At 44.3% G+C, this 16225-nt stretch overlaps 1 protein-coding gene across 7 annotated transcripts in view; it reads right to left on the bottom strand.

Annotated features, from left to right (window-relative positions):
* Window positions 1-333: 333 nt before the first annotated feature.
* The window catches only part of gse1 (Gse1 coiled-coil protein), a 240123-nt gene continuing 224231 nt past the window's right edge, over window positions 334-16225 (bottom strand). For 6 of the 7 annotated variants that reach the window (XM_021312086.2, XM_021312090.2, XM_012855108.3 and 3 more), the window contains 13 exons: window positions 15965-16131; window positions 15463-15663; window positions 13216-13383; window positions 12738-13096; window positions 10440-10770; window positions 8469-9112; window positions 8261-8373; window positions 7907-8177; window positions 6904-7017; window positions 5445-5819; window positions 4196-4546; window positions 3764-3867; window positions 334-3230 (listed from right to left, as the gene is read on the bottom strand). In XM_021312086.2, the coding sequence (XP_021167761.2) occupies window positions 3090-3230; window positions 3764-3867; window positions 4196-4546; window positions 5445-5819; window positions 6904-7017; window positions 7907-8177; window positions 8261-8373; window positions 8469-9112; window positions 10440-10770; window positions 12738-13096; window positions 13216-13383; window positions 15463-15663; window positions 15965-16131 (3339 nt within the window). In that variant the 3' untranslated portion in view covers window positions 334-3089. The remainder of the gene's footprint in view (window positions 3231-3763; window positions 3868-4195; window positions 4547-5444; window positions 5820-6903; window positions 7018-7906; window positions 8178-8260; window positions 8374-8468; window positions 9113-10439; window positions 10771-12737; window positions 13097-13215; window positions 13384-15462; window positions 15664-15964; window positions 16132-16225) is intronic. The other variant, XM_021312087.2, reaches the window with a different exon arrangement.

Below are 16225 nucleotides of genomic sequence, written 5' to 3'. Positions count from 1 at the left end.
GACTTTTAATATTATATATATATATATATATATATATATATATATATATATATATATATATATATATATATATATATATATATATATATATATATATCCTTTTACTGAGGTCGTCTGTAGTTTGAAGATCAACATGGTTACAAAAAAACAAAGCATACATTTTTAAATGAGATTAATAGGCAGAGTTGTAAGGAAAAGGTCTAACCAAAGTAGCCTTTTCGTTCAAAATATAAACTTCCTGTAAAATTATAACCTGTAATGAAGTTCAAATAAAACAATCTGGGAATCAGTTATCCAGAAAAAAACCCCGTCTCAGACACAAACACCCACTCATTTTGATGTTTGACATTTTTGAAGTATTTTATTTTCTTTTTTGTCTGAAATCACAGCCATATATTCATAAATACCTAATTACTACATTCAACAAAGAATATATTACATTATGATGAATTTAAACAAGTACATAAAAAAAAACAAAAAAAAACAAAAAAACATAACAGGATTTCACAGCATCTAGACATCCTCCACTGAGTAACAGGGCTGTTTGCATGGGCGTGCGTGGGTTGGAGACGGAGACCCAGGGAGGCTGAGTAAGAGCCTTATCTTCCTGCACCTTCCTCTCCGGCTAATTGGCAGCTTACCTCGGCATGCGGGCGTCCTCGTTTGCTAATAGGCTGCACGGTTGGCTCTACTGCTGTGGAAAAGTAACAGACCGCACCTTTTAAAATCTCTCATCTGGTTCAAGCCTCATTAAAAAAAAAAAAAAAAAAAAAGACAGGTTGCAAACGAAGGGACATGTGTTCAGGTAAACTAATTTAGTGTCATCTCTCTGACTTATTTAAAAAGGTGTGAGATACTCGGATGGAAAGTCCCTGATCGATGATGTTCCAGATGTGGACTGCGACTCACTCACATGCTCCCAATGTCCTCAGGCACTTGGACGTGATATGGGGGGTTCGTGTGGCGTAGTTGTGCTTCGACCTTTTGTTATACATCGCCTCTAGGTACATTTAAAATGATTTCTTATTAAAAAAAAAGGCTTCACGTCAACGCCTTAAAAACAAGGACACGGCTGTGTCACTTTCAGATGGCACATCCAGACCCTAAAGCTGAGGCTGAATGACTGCGGTGGTGGAAGCAGGTCGCTGTAAGTGGCGGACAGATTTCAGGGCAGAGGATGTAAACACGTGAAAGCAAACCCTTCTTAATCTGGTCCAGTTCAATTACGCGCGAGAGATTTTTAATTTTTTTTGGGGGGCTAATATTCAGAACATGCCGACAGCTTTAGGCAGCAGAGCCGGATCCTTCCAGACGACAACAAGCAATGAGCGGAAGATTCTTGATTGAAAGTTTGGCTTCTCCAATTGCAACTCTAATCAAAGCCAAGATTCTTAAAAATCTTGTTTTTTTTTTTTCTTTTTGGCACTGTGTTCTTTAATGGCTGACGAGGGCTTAATTTCGTACGGCGTAAATATAATTACTGTGGTGCCAATGCTGAGTTCTAGAGATCCGATATTTAGATAAAGAATCAAGAAGCACTGTCGCCTGCTGGCTGCTTAAAAAAGGTGCATCCCGATAAATTCGACCAACATCGAAAAGATAATTTCGGATATTCAACTCAAAACAGGCGATTGCGAACGCCTCGAAAGAGCCACAGGCAGATCGCCTCCATGCAACGCCGCATCGGGCCGGTAAATCACGCTGAAGGAGCGTCGGCCAAGTTCTGAGCGCAGAAACAGTACAGTCTGTCTAAAAAATATATTTCCAGGAAAATGTTTTGTTTTAATCTGCTGCAACAAATTTAACCAGAATAGTCACTTAAAATATAGAACTATGTAAGAAAAATCTCTTTGTAACTGAAAGGGGTTTAATTTCTCAATGATGTTTTGAAGTATTGGGATGCACCTGAATGTGGTTTATGGACGAGGATATAACAGACTAGGCATGCCAGCGGCAGTGAAGCGTAGGAGAGGAGTGAAAACAGGCGGGCGCGCGGGGCGGGGACGAGACGGCAGGGGTCCCGTCTCAGGGTCTCGGAGCCAGCTTTGCTGAGCTCAGAGGTGAGATGAGGTGGGCTGTGGCCGGGTCTCAGCTGCTCAGAGTCCAGACAGAAAGGAAGCAGGAGCGCGTCCTGCTTTCAACTCCACCTGTGGAACATTTTCTGGCCAGCAGCAGCAAAAAAAAAAAAAAAAAAAAACACTACAAGCAAGGCTTTCTTTTTCAACCCCCCCTCCCCCAAATAAAAGCATAAACATATAAAAATGGCAGGCTTTTTCTTTTAAAAGAACAATGATTAAAGTAATGAAAACATACAAAATTCATTTAAGTCTTCATATTATGTACAATACAAGGCTGAAGCACCCTTTAAAATTCTTATTTTCAAACTTTCTGTTTTGAAATAAAACATTTCCTTAATTCTTTTCAAAAAAATGTACATTTTCTAAGGTTTTTTTTCCCCCCTCCCTAATTTGAATAGTTCTTTGTCGTAACACAGTACCAACAGGTAGTTCTTCAGCTTTTATTCTTAAGTGCATTTCCAGGCCAAAAGCTCACGTGGCTGCGGTGGGAAAATTCAGTCCCGACGGGCCGGGAGCCTTCGCTCGGAGATTTGGAGCTTTCAAGTCTTGTGATGAAACCCCTCGGGAGGACGGGGGGAGGGGGGTGGGGGGCAGCTGCTCCTTCATTGGCAGGATTGTCTGTGTGGCGGTGAGGGATGCAGGGACTAAACTGCAGGAGATGAAGAGCGGGACCAGCAGGCATCAGCTTGTGATCCTCAGGTTCCTCCTGCCTTGCTGACCTCAGGGTTGGCTACATTGGCACGCGTCAGTGGCTTTTAGACGAGTCCCTGGCGAGCCACGGTCCGAAGACTTAACTGTCCTTCACTCAATGGTCCTCTCTCTCTTGTGCATTCACAGGTTTATTCACTCACTCAAGCTATTTAACTCACCACTCTCATCTAGCCAGCCACATTCCCCTCCGTGGAGCCACGAGGACCGAGCGGTGAAAAAATAAACGTTAAGTCTGAAAGGGAGGCAGCCTGGGGCCAGAGGGGGGGGGGGGGGCGGGGTCTTCAGGTTGGCATGTCGGGGTCACCTAGGAGGGTATCCTTTGTAATGGCTGCCTCTCGGCCAGTGCGTCTGCGGCAGTGTCAGACACTTCCTGAAGTGCTCCAGCTCTGCTTGTAGCTTCTCCCGCTCCACCGCCAGCTTCTGTCTCTGGGACATCAGCTCCTGTGGGGCAGGGGAGTCGAGCATTAAGGAGGGAGAAGACATCCCTTCATTTTATGGACATGCATGAATGAATGAATGAAGATTTTTTTTTTCTTCCAAGCAGCACACCGGGTTCACAGAAAAAAAAATTCTGCATCCTTATTTTCTAACCTTTTTCTGAATATATAAATGTATTGACTGCTGTCGGGATGGAAGGACCATTTCAGCCAGTACGACAAAAAATGTTTCTGAACAGGATCAGCAGCTACAGCTTTAAAATGAATAAACACATTTCTTCTGACTCAGTAATATCAATGCTTTGTAAAAGCTCAGCTAGAGTCCTGACTTGAAGCTATGGGATGCGAGTTAATGATTAGGGTGACGGAAACACTTTGAGGTCTGCTGTACAGGGAAGGACAGAATGGGGCTACAAGTTGGTTATCTGGGTACTGAGCTGGAGTTATGTAAGGATGTAGAATCATTTCTCCTATAAACCTTTGAAATTTTAAGATTATGGCCGTATTATATGTTCTGTGCATGTGTGTGTGTCTTACCCCCATGCTGTGAGACAGTTGCTCAGCTGTCAGACTGAGGTTGTAGTTCTGAGCTTCTAGTCTTCGACACTGACTCTGTAATACTTGCCTCTCCAAAGTTTGCTCTGTGAGAAAAAGCAGAAGGTGAAGAATGAACAGCAGTTCAGTGAGAAGTAAAGTAGAAGGCCAGAGTAAAGCATCTCCTGCTTCATCTATAGGCGCACACATCTTCTCATTTCAACATCTGAAACCACCGAGAGGGCTGTTTCAGATGTTCACCTGAAAAGGATAAATACCGCCCTCTAGTGGCAGAGATATGCTACAACACATCTATTGATAGAACATGTATTTTTCCGTTAAAAAGAAATCTAAATTTAGCTCATGGTCAGCTAAACAGCACAAGCTGTCATGATTGAGGTCAGACGAACAGCAGAACTGTGAGATTTTATTCACCTTCAACATATTCCTGATATGCTTCAAATATAGATTCGATTCCCTGCCACTTGGGAACTGGAGCCTCCTCTTCCTCCTCATCGTCGTCCTCTTCCAAATCCTCTGGACCAGACAGGTCCTCCCTCATCACCGCTGCTTCCTTGTGGAGGGGCATTGGAAAGTGCTGTCCATTGGGCTGAGCGTGGGAGTGGGAGTGGGAGTGGGACAGGGGCAGGGGGAACAATGCTGCGTTGGAGTGAGGCTGTGAAAGTGGTGGAGGCGGACGGCTGGGGGCGTTCTGAAGCTCGGGAATGTTATAGTGGACCGACGACTCCTGGGGGTGAGATGACTCTGACACACCTGCTGCTACTCCTAAAGAGAGAAACCACGGAAAAAAGATCATTATCCATCAGATGTTACTCATTTAGTAGTAATAATATTACAGTATTTAGGTTATGTGGCCAAATTCCAATATTTGTCTCTACTCCTCATCCTATATTGAGGACAAATATATACATTTTTTTTTTTTGTAAATATGTATAAATATAGTGTTTTTACAAAATAGGGAGGCATGGTTGGGTTGGTGCAAATAAGTAATGATGTACAATTAATAAAAATATCATTAAATTTCTTCCACAAAACAGCAAATTAATAGCATAGAAAAATAATCATTGTCTAGTTTTAAGGTTTTGATGAGTATTATTGGCATCACTTAACCAATATTTATCAGTATTAACAAGCAAAGATAAAATATTTCTGAATTTTAAATATTGTCTAATAAATGAATGAATTTAAGTTTGGACATATTTTGTAAACCTGCAGTCATACAAATGTTTATGTCTAAAGACAAATAGACTTAAAACGTGTAATTTTACAACAACTATACGTTACATTTACACACAGTATTCATTATGAGTATAAAGGCAGTATATTGCTGAAAATTATTTTAAATACATTTGAAATAAAACAGTCGACCTATTTTTCAGGAGGGTATATTTGTCTTAACATTATTCATCCAACAAGCATAATAAATGAATAATTATCCTGCAGCAGGACTAATAGATGTGTTTCTAATATATGAGAATATCAAGTCACGTCTGTTTATGGAGTTGTGAGTGAGAACCTGTGATGCTTCAGCTCCTCATTTTAACCACCAGCTGAAATAAACAAACAGTGATTGTGGAAGTAACCACTGATATCGGCATTGAGCCTCAGATGTTACTGTACCGACATTGTGCATTAAATCACTTTTGCGCAGGAAGCTCATTACCTTTGTGTTTCTGCAGAGCCTTTTGAGTGGACTGGAGCACAGATTCGTGGAACTGCTGGGCGAATTCCTCTGGGGTGAAGCTGTCCCAGGGTTTCGTACGCCCATTGATGCTGTGGAGTCCCTCTTTACCCTGCAGGGGGAGCGGCGGCCGCAAGCTGTTGAGCAAGCTGGAGCTCCTCTTGGAGATGGGTCCGTCACCGGCCCCCCGGGCCTTGTCTGGGTAGACAGCTGGGGAGGGGGGCGCCTTTGGCCGCAAGGTGTCCCCAAGGGGTTTCGGATGGCCGTTGGGGGATGCGGGGCAATGTGACGGAGGGCTATGCTGTCTGACATTATGGTGGTCTTCGGATTCAGAGGAGTGCTGGGTAAACGCTGGATCTGCAATTATTTCAGCATATGTTATTCAGGATGAGGTCAAGCGCCGCATCATCGCTACTGTGGCACTGCAGTCAGAGGCCATTACTGTACAAGCATACTGGACTGTCTCAGAAAATTAGAATATTGTGATAAAGTTCTTTATTTTCTCTAATGCAATTAAAAAACATGAAATGTCATACATTCTGGATTCATTACAAATCAACTGAAATATCACAAGCCTTTTATTGTTTTAATATCGCTGATTATGGCGTACAGCTGAAGAAAACTCGAAAATCCTATCTCAAAATATTAGAATATTTCCTCAGACCAAGTAAAAAAAAATATTATAACAGCAAAACAAAATCAAACATTTGAAAATGTCCATTAATGCACTCAGTACTTGGTTGGGAATCCTTTTGCACAGATTACTGCATCAATGCGGCGTGGCATGGAGGCAATCAGCCTGTGGCATTGCTGAGGTGTTATGGATGCCCAGGATGCTTCAATAGCGGCCTTTAGCTCATTTGCATTGTTGGCTCTGGTGTCTTTCAGCTTCTTCTTCACAATACCCCACAAATTCTCTATGGGGTTCAGGTCAGGGGAATTGGCAGGCCAATCAAGGACAGTAATGCCATGGTCAGTACACCAGTTACTGTGAGAATCTTATGTCGTCTCTTAACCACTACCATGCTTGTGATTTAGTTTACTGAACCAAGCTGAGTGTTTTTCAAGGCTCAGGAAACCCTGCAGTGTTTCGAGTTAATTAGACGATTCAAGTGATTAGTTGAATAGCCTACTAGTATACTTTTTCACGATATTCTAATATTTTGAGATAGGATTTTTGGGTTTCTTAAGCTGTAAGCCATAATCAGCGATATTAAAACAATAAAAGGCTTGCAATATTTCAGTTGATTTGTAATGAATCCAGAATGTATGACATTTCATGTTTTTTAATTGCATTACATAAAATAAAGAACTTTATCACAATATTCTAATTTTCTGAGACAGTCCTGTACTGTACAGTTACAGCTCTCGAAATGCATGAACAAAATCTATAAAAAGCCTTAGAAATACTTAAGTGACGGAAAAGCGACAAGCATCTTACCAGAGGCGTGTGCTGGAGGGCTCTTGCACAGTGGATGAGGTGCATGTCTGATTGTATCCAAGGTTACACTTTTTTCTTTAATGGCTTGAAGCAGCTCCACCACCCTTTCGTTGTCTAAAAGAAAACAGTTCAACGTTATTCGTGTCTGTGAGGTTCTCAATTACCATTGCTGATGCACTCACATTTCAGTTAAAGTGCCGTTTCTGCAGGGCTTCTGCCTAAACTACCGGTTCAGACCATGTCTGCCATCTTTAACGGAACCACCGAAGCTTTTCAGGACATTTTGGACACTTTAAATGCAAGGTTATGAGGTTGTCCTTTGATTTGAATGCTAACTCTCTTTGAACTGAGAAAAGCCAATAAGTAAACGGCTTAAAAAACGCAATTTTCCGTGCGCGCACACTGTTTTGACACGAGTCCTCTCCTCGGACTGGGCCGGTGCAAAAAACGACTCGTTGTGCACACGTTTGCTCGACGCACGCTGCGTATAACACGGGGATGCCAAGTTGACATCATTTTTTTGACCCTTTTATAATTTCCTTTGAGGTTTGAGTCAGCATGTTCATAGGAGTGTAGTGTGCAAATAAACCAAGCGGAGCTCATCTGAAGTGAAGCATCAGCAGGCTGCAGAACCGACTGCAACCAGCTCCTGCTTTTTAAGATCCAAACGGGCCTCGCTCAGCTGAAATGGGATCCGCACCAAGTGACCCATGTGTATGTTTTAGTGACGGGTTAGTGCCACTGAGGCAGTTAAAAGATGCTGTATTCTTTACATGCAACATATCCATTCATTTTTGTGCATCCTTTTTAGCAAATAATATAAAAGCAGTTTCAAGAAAACGAGTGTTACATAACCATTTGATTTTTGTCATTGGCTTTAAATGATATCATATCTTTGCCAATCAATGTTCTGTTAAACTTCAGTGCTGAAGGTACCAATAAAGTATCTTTCTATTTTTTCTATCCGTGACGAACTAAAGCGTCTTTAACGCCGCAGGCTGACCTTTTCTCTCCTGCACGGTGACGTGAGAGAGTTTAAACATGGTGAGAAAGCGCTTCTTGTCCTCCAGCTCCGGCGCTCGGTCCATTTCCTCCGGGGTGAAGCGCGTGCTGAGCTGAGCGGGAGGAGGCGGGGGCGTGCGTTTGGACTGCGAGGCAGGAGGCGAGGGGCTGCGCTCCCTGAGCATTCTCCTCCTTTTTCTTCTCTTCTGCTGCACCAGCTCGTCCCGCTGGCTCACGGTGGTCAGGCTGAACATTCTCAGAAACCCTAATTTCTGTGTGGAAAAAAACAAAAGGGTGAATGTGCTGGAGTTTTGGTTTCGGTCATTTATTTTTTTTGCCTTTTCTGGTATCTTACCTCTGTAGAGTCGTCTAGTTTCAGCGGGGGCTGCTCGGCTACCCTCCTGAGATGCGCTCTCACCTCCTCCTCGTCGCTCTCGTCATACGAGTCGTCCAGCTCGTAGTAGTAACCTGCGGAAACCGTGTCACAATATTTCTTATTCCCTCGCACGAAGATGACAGATTAGGATGTGTGAGGCGTCTGACCCGCTTTCTGCGACCCATACCTTTCTCTCTGGCCTCCCTCCTCTTCTTCTCCTCCAGGTCCAGCTTGCTGACGGGCCTTCGGTGCTGCTGGAGAAACTCGTCGTAGATCAGCGCCGTGTCTGGACCCTTCCCCTGCGCAGTGACCGGTCCAATCCCAGGCCCTGCCATCATTCCGAGCCCTTGGCCGTGTCTGCTGTGCACCGCATGTCCCTGGAGGTTCTTCAGTCCAGCACTGATTTTCAAGCTGCCCTCCATTTCATACTGACTTGGCAGAGACATGGATGCCCTCTGCTGGCTTAGGAAGGACTGGGTGGATTTCTCCAGATCCGCGAGGAAGGTGCTGTGCTCGGGGAGCACCAGGGGAGCTCGGAGAGGGGGGTATTTCTCCATCGCCGCCAAGTCTCTCCTCCGAGTTCCATCTTCATATTTGGAGGGCCCCGGGGGGCCCCGACTGAGCTCGTAGTGGCCCATCCCTGAGGGCTCGTGGTTGCGTCTGGACTCTGAGGTGGTTTCTATGAGCGAGGCGGGGTTCCACAGGGTCGTCGGAGGTGGAGGGTGGTGCTCACGCGGGGGCTGCGAAGGTTTGGGCGAGATGAGGGGCGGAGGGGCGCCTAAGTGGGGGTGATGGTCCCTGCTTCCTGGGTCGTGGTGGTTTTGCATGGACCTGCAGGGGAAATTATAATGTTAGATGCATAAATAAAACCCGATTCCTCGTCCAAACAAAAAAAGCACTTCCAATCGAACGCACAGAGCCGGGACACACAACAGAGCTCGCGCGCCGTGCCTGCTTCCTCTCAGGCCTGTCAGTGTGTCTGTGCAGAGCAGCGTTATCAAACCCAGACAGAGTAGCCCTGAGCAGAGTGAGGATGTGGCCAAGGCACACACTTTCCTCCCAACACAGAGGCTGCTTTTTTTTTTTTTCTCTCTCTTTTTTTGATCTGCTAGGCCTTTGTAGTGAGGCATGCACAGAAGAGAGCTGTGTAGGGAAGCAGAGGCCAGCGGAAACGTCCTCCTGACGCGGTGCCAGAGGAGAAAACACTCACACACACGGATGGTAAAAAACAGAAGGTCATTTTAAAGGCAATAAACAAATAGATATACCAATAAATGGTTGGGTAACGGTAGCAGGAAGTAAGGGTAGTTGGCTGATGCACATCCCCCCCCATGTCTATTTCAAAATTAAAATGTGGAAGCATTGCACACGCTGCATGGCCAGTTTAATTATCTATGCATGCTGGGTGTATGTGCATAAGTAAGTGTGTCATATCTACAATCTGCAGCCTTTGAGCTGTGATTATGTGATTACACTGAAGGGTTACTGATAGTGTGTGTGTGTGTGTGTGTGTGTGTGTGTGTGTGTGTGTGTGTGTGTGTGTGTGTGTGTGTGTGTGTGTGTGTGTGTGTAGCTCTCCAGTCCTGCCAGCACTAACCACAACACTTACCTCTGAATCATGAACAACAAAAACACAGGCACCCTCACAATGCGAGGTAGGTACCCGGCTTATCCTGTGCATGGTTGGGAGGATTAGCTGAGAATTAGCCTTTGTGTGTCCAAGTAGTCTGACTCCCTGCCTGTTTGAAACCCCCTTATCAATTCCCGCTCCTAAGCAGGAGCTATTAGGATCCAGCATTACAGCCTTCGTCAGCACCTATACATAGCAGTTTTCTTCATTTCAGCACTAGAAGGAAGTCTGAGGGGAAATGGAGCATCTGTCATGTTCCAGAAATGGTTAATTTTGTTCCTGGAACTGCCTCAAACAAAACTTAACACCCGCCTGGTTTTAGAACTGCAGAAACCCACCAACCACTGTCCTTGCAAGCTGACAGAAGCGGACAAAAATCCCACCACTTGTGTTTTGTTGCCATAGATCCCAGAATTGTCTTTCTTCAGATAACAGTGGGGGAAAAAAAGCACAATCACCAGATGAAATCATGAAAACCCTGCCATGGGCAGGTGGTTAGAAGACGTGTGTTTGAGAGCGCCGGCTCACCTGTGCGAGTCCGTCCTGTGATCCGCTGCGTCAGGGGGTCGGCTCAGGTCCAGATGCTGCTCCAGAACCTGCTGGCGGAATTCAGACACCTGGGACTGCCGGTCCTCCTTCTCCTGCCTCAGCCTGCGCTGCCGCGCCAGCCACCTCTCCTCCTCATTGGCCCTTTGCGTGATCATTGAGGCGGAGAGTCCTGTGCTCACAGCGCCGGAGCCCATATAGAGCCCGTGGTTGGCGATCAGACCCGGAACATGATGATGAGGTTGAACCATTGAGGGGTGGATTCCAGGCGGCACTGGTTTGGGAGCCGGGAGGGCGGGCTCTTTGGCTTTTTCTGCAGAAAAAGTCAAAAACGTGTCATTCAAGTAGGAGCTTTGTGACCATTTTAGCTCTGTTAATAAAATAATGGACTAAAAGTGCATCAGCCGCTCATCCAGATTTTGGAATCATCCATTATTTTCTCTGATCAGCTCTTAGTATTAAGTACATTAAAACTAAGAACTTAGATTTTGCTGCATTTCTAGAACATTTTTTGTTCTACAACAACAGCAACGTTTAAAAACATTTTGGCTGATAAAAGTTAGGAACGTGTGATATATTGCATGAATGGCAATAACCTGCAGCACATTTTTTGTCCTTCGTGTTAGAGTTGCTAGCGAAAGCTAAAAAAACAAAAACAAACTCGGTAAAAATTAGATTCAGCAGATCAGACCTAAAAAAAAAAAATCCGTAAAATCGGTTTCTGCAAGAAAAACCCTGTTAGGTGCAACTCTAACCTAATGAAATAATAAGTCCTCGTATAACTTGCTTTATCTTCTAAGGTTGCAATAATTGTTTTTTTATTTGTCCTGGGTCAATTTGCCCATTGACCAATTTCTACCCAATGTTTTCATCCTTTTCTACTTCCATTGTATTGCCTTTTTTTTAACCATGGTTCTTTGTAGTGATGTATTTGCATCAATTTTGAAAATAAAATGTCAAAAATATTTTTAAACAGTATAATCCAAAACTAAATAAAAGCAGTTACAAAAACTATAGGGCAGTGAAGTGGAAAAATGAGCCAATACCCATGTTTATACTTTATTTGAACCATTTTGGCTTATTTCTAAGTTAAAACTTATCTAACTCTATATCTGAATTTATCATCAGTCATCCTAATGATTTATTTAAAAAACATGGTCTTTTATTCTCAGTGAACAAGATGTGTTGTTGTGGTTTGCAAGTTAGTTTTAAGTTATTTTTGCAGGCCGCACAGTTGCACACTCTAGACACCTAAACAGATGGATTCTCGTGTTGCAAAAAACACAAGCACAATGAGAATAAAAAAAAGTTGAAGCAAAACAAAAAATGCATCTGCGCAAAAATGTTATACTGTAAATATTAGACTGACTCAAAAACCTAAGGGTTAGATTGTTCATGATTTTTAGATGGCAAATTAGGTTAAACTTGTAGGTTTGAGCCAACATTTAAAATCTTGTCAGTAAGGATGAGCGACATAATAATGGGTAATGAGTCATCTTGTGACTACAACCTGAAACAGGTGGTGCAATTGTTCCTAATATTTTTCACAATTCGGCTTACTTCAGTTTGATTTGTCTAGACTAAATTACAACGAGGGTTCTCTGAAGACAAACAAATCCAGAGCATCAATAAATGCTACGCTCAAACTATGATTTAGTATAAACTCTTCTGTATTGTTCCAAAAAAAAGTAAAAAACAAAACAACTGGACTTGTTTTCCGTAGTTGAAGACGTTTCACTTCCTCTCCAGGAAGCTTTCTCAATTCAAAAAGTCTGGAGTAATGTGGAGTACCAAGCTTTATACCACTGCAGAAAGGTGCATGTGTACTCATTACTCCAGACTTTTTGAATTAAGAAAGCTTCCTGGAGAGGAAGCGAAAAGTCTTCAACTACGGAAAACAAGTCCAGTTGTTTTGTTTTTTACTTTTTTCTTTTGGAATGACCATGACCTGGATGACTGAGAATCTTCACCAGCATCTTCTGTATTGTGTTGTAGGGAGGAGCCTTTTGGACAATACGCTAACTTTAGTTTTAAAGCAGCATTTTTGCTGCTTTAAAACTACAAAATTACAAAATGACAACAGAAATACTTCTCTTCTGTCACCTTTTTCTTCCTCACCATAAACGAGAAAGCTGGCTTTATCTCACTAACAGCCCTGGAGGTCAACGTATCCACTTGTCAGCAGAAAATATTCATTTGATCTAGACTGTTGCCGTTTCTGTGCTTAGAAGCGACGTGACCGGAGCTTTGGGAGGCGTGACGGGGAGCGCGGACACATACCAGCCCGATTGGGGGTTAGCCTCTCGGGCTTGCTTCGTTCCTCCTGTCCCCTCATGCTGTGGAGCTCGGCCAGATAGTGGTTCTCCATGGCCTTGGACGCCTGCAGCTCCTTCTCTCTCAGAGCCCTCTCCTTCTGCCTCTCCAGCTCCTTCTCCCTCTCCTTCTCCTTTTCCCGCTCTCTCTCGCGTTCCCGCTCCCGCTCCCTCTCCCTCTCCAGCTCCTTCTCCCGTTCCCGCTCGCGCTCCCGTTCCCGCTCGCGCTCCTTCTCCCTCTCCGCCTCGCGCTCCCTCTCCTTCTCGCGCTCGCGTTCCCGCTCGCGCTCCCTCTCGCGCTGTCGCAGCTCATCTTCCAGCTGGAGTCTGGAAAAAAAAAAAAAAATGGATTGCACAAATCGACGTCAGCAAAATTAGAAGACGACACGTAATTGCCGCGCACACTGCTGATGTGCTCTATGCATTTTACCAAGGGGGACTTTTACCTCTCAGACTGCAGTGCTGACAGCGAAGGGTGTGCAAAATCTCCAGGGTAGCGAACGCCTGGTAGGTGCATGTGAACAGCAGAAGGATGGATGGGGGGTAAAGCTCCCCCTGTTGGCAGTGGATAGAAAGGTGACCTTAAAGCAGAGAGGCAGAACGGGTCATCCATCCTGGGATACAAGGATTACAAGGAGAAAAAAAAAGAGGGAAAAAGTCAGTCTCCCCACGTGGCTGTGCTGCTTTTACATTCATTAACCTGTGCGCCTCCCTCTCCCATAGAAACGACATCACTCCATCGTTTCCGGGAGGCAGCAGTATCTGTCAGCCTGAGCTCCATCGCCACACAGGAGCGAGGGAAAGACAGCGCTCCATGTTGATGCGCAGCTCATGTGTGCGCGTGTGACATCCACAGCCCACCCCTCATTAAATCCATTATAGCGGAGCGCGTGTGACGGCTGCTGCGGTCCTATGATGTTAGATGACAGACTAGAGGCATGCAGCCGGCGTGGGCCCGAGAGCAAGAGGGGTCCTTCTCAACACGCGCGCCGTCAGGAGTAAAAAAAAAAAAAAAACGCATTCAGAAAGATCGCTGCACACCAATTAGAATAAAAGAATTACGCAATTACAACATTTCATCTAAACGCTGCGATGACGACACACGTTGCAATTCGCCCAGATTTTTTTTCCACTGCTCTTTTTCATTTTTGTAGACGTTGCCATGGCTTTTCAGAAGCTGTGGCATCTCAGAAATAAACATTTCTATCGGGTATGGGCATGAAGGGCAGCCAGAGTCCATCCAATCAGCCAAATATATTATCGGGATGCAGAGTGTGAATGGGTTGAACCTGAAACCAAATACTCTGTCAAATAATGCATTCATAGTCTTCTGCTATAAAGCACACGTGATTTGATGTATTGTGCAGCTTCTTTTAAAGAGGTATTCAGTTAAAAGGTATTCAAATTTCAAACCAAATATTTAAACAAAATGAACGCTCTTTAAAAAAAAAAACCTCCAAGCATACAGCTGACAGCAATGGGGACTCTAGCCCTGTTCTTGATTTGTGTTCGGCCCGACACTTGGGTAAAGAAAATATCTAAAGGCCGTTTCCACGGGCTTGAGTGATTAGCAGTGATATGTTATACGGAATATGTATTTAACTCTAAATGCATTCTGATATTACAGACCCAGAAATATTCAAACACCCCTCAAACATGGAAAATTCACCATGTGGCTCGAGGCCAGAAGATATCTTTGCTAGTTTGTCACCTTGGATCGTTTTTCCCAAGAAGTTAATGTACAGGAGCATCTCCATAAATTAATTAATAATCAGCAGAAAGGTAAATTTTTTTCAGGAATTTAATAAAAAAAAAAACAAACTAATATATATAGAGTGAGGTAAATATCAGCAGAGGGAATCCTGTAGTGAACACTTTTTCCTCTTGGCCCAGTTAAGGCGCTCCTGACGTTGTCTCTAGTTTAGGAGAGGGTTAACACCAGGAATGCAATAGTTGTAGTCCATGTGCTGTTCTGGTCTTAAGCATAGCTGCTCCTTAGATATTTGACCCCAGGTGTGGTCCAGTGCCTCGTAAATATTCCTCAATCTCTTGAATGAGCTGTGGTTCACCATCAGTTATTCATGTTGCTTATGTATCTTTTATGACCTCGCTTTTTTCTCTCTCCCTCAACTGTCCATTAATACATTTGGACAAAGCTCTGAACAGCAGGCTACGTTTAGCAATCTTTCGTTTGCTCGTCCTCCTTGTGGAGGATGTCGATCGCTGTCGGCTGGACAACTGTCAAGTCTTGACTGTGAAGGTCACAAGACAAGATTTCTGTTAAAAAATGATTATTTTATTGGTGTTTTTCAAAATTTCTGAAATACTCATTTTGGGTTTTATTAACTGTAAGTCATATTAATACAAATGAACTGAAATAAATCTATTATTCTTTATGTACAGATTTCCATTTTTTGATTTGCTGGACTGAAGAAAAACGTCAGCGATATTCCAGTTCATTTATTACGCTTGTGTTTACTGGTTTCTTTCATGTTTTGAAGTTTAATGCAACTTGCATCTTCACTGTCGCTGATTGTGCAGGCTCATGATTACGCAGGCACAGTAAATGGATGAATGGACCCAGTTACCCATCAACAATGCAGCAATAAGCAGTTATAATCACGGGCTCGGCACCATTAATAATCTGAGAGAAACCGTTGAAAGTCAACAAAAGGATGAACTAAGATGCTCACCTGTAGGGTGTGAAGGAGGGGTGGGGAAGGTAGCTGGGGTGGTAGTACGCCGCTGCAGCCGCTGCCGCCGCGGGGTCCAGGCCCAGGGACAGAGACTGCATCCTGAGGGAATCCTCGGCTGTGGCGTAGGGCCGAAAACTCCGGATGTACTCCTCTGGTACGGCACCAGGAGGCACCGCATTAGGCAGCTGTCTGGGCAGGCTGAAGGGGACGGATGGAGCAGCGAGGCACAGCACAGGAAATATAGTTTATTAGATTTTTTTTTTCTCTGGTTACAATTGTGTAAATTCATCAGTATTCAATAAGAAAAATACATAAACTAATTGCTTCTCAGCACTAATGTCAAAAAGATGAATGCGCGCTGCTCTCGCTTATTCCGGAGAGCCTGATATACAGAAAAACTATTGATCGCAACATCCAAAGTGAGCTGCTGCTTCCTATAATAAAACTAAACACAGATTTAGCGAACGGAAAAGGGGGGATGAAAACGCGCTTTACTCACTTGAGGGGCGGAAACCGTGAGTCCTGCATGACAGCGCCGGGGCTGAGACCGAAGGCATAGGGGTTTCCCAGGAGGTGAGCAGGGACCGAGGGGCCACCTTTCTCCTGGGAGAAGGACCCCTCTGCAGCCAGACGTTCCCTGCTGGCCCCGCGGGGCCCCGAGTCAGCCTGTAGGAGAGATACAGGGAAAGAATCTTGGTCATTGTTGGCAGGAACCTGTGACCGTCACGGTTGTCGCCGCTCATGGAGCCAGCCTTTTGAG

Source organism: Fundulus heteroclitus, chromosome 4 (assembly GCF_011125445.2).
Source record: "Fundulus heteroclitus isolate FHET01 chromosome 4, MU-UCD_Fhet_4.1, whole genome shotgun sequence".
In the NCBI taxonomy this organism is placed as follows: domain Eukaryota; kingdom Metazoa; phylum Chordata; class Actinopteri; order Cyprinodontiformes; family Fundulidae; genus Fundulus; species Fundulus heteroclitus.
Note: the sequence above shows the minus strand (reverse complement) of the source record. Positions and strands in the feature narration are given on the sequence as shown.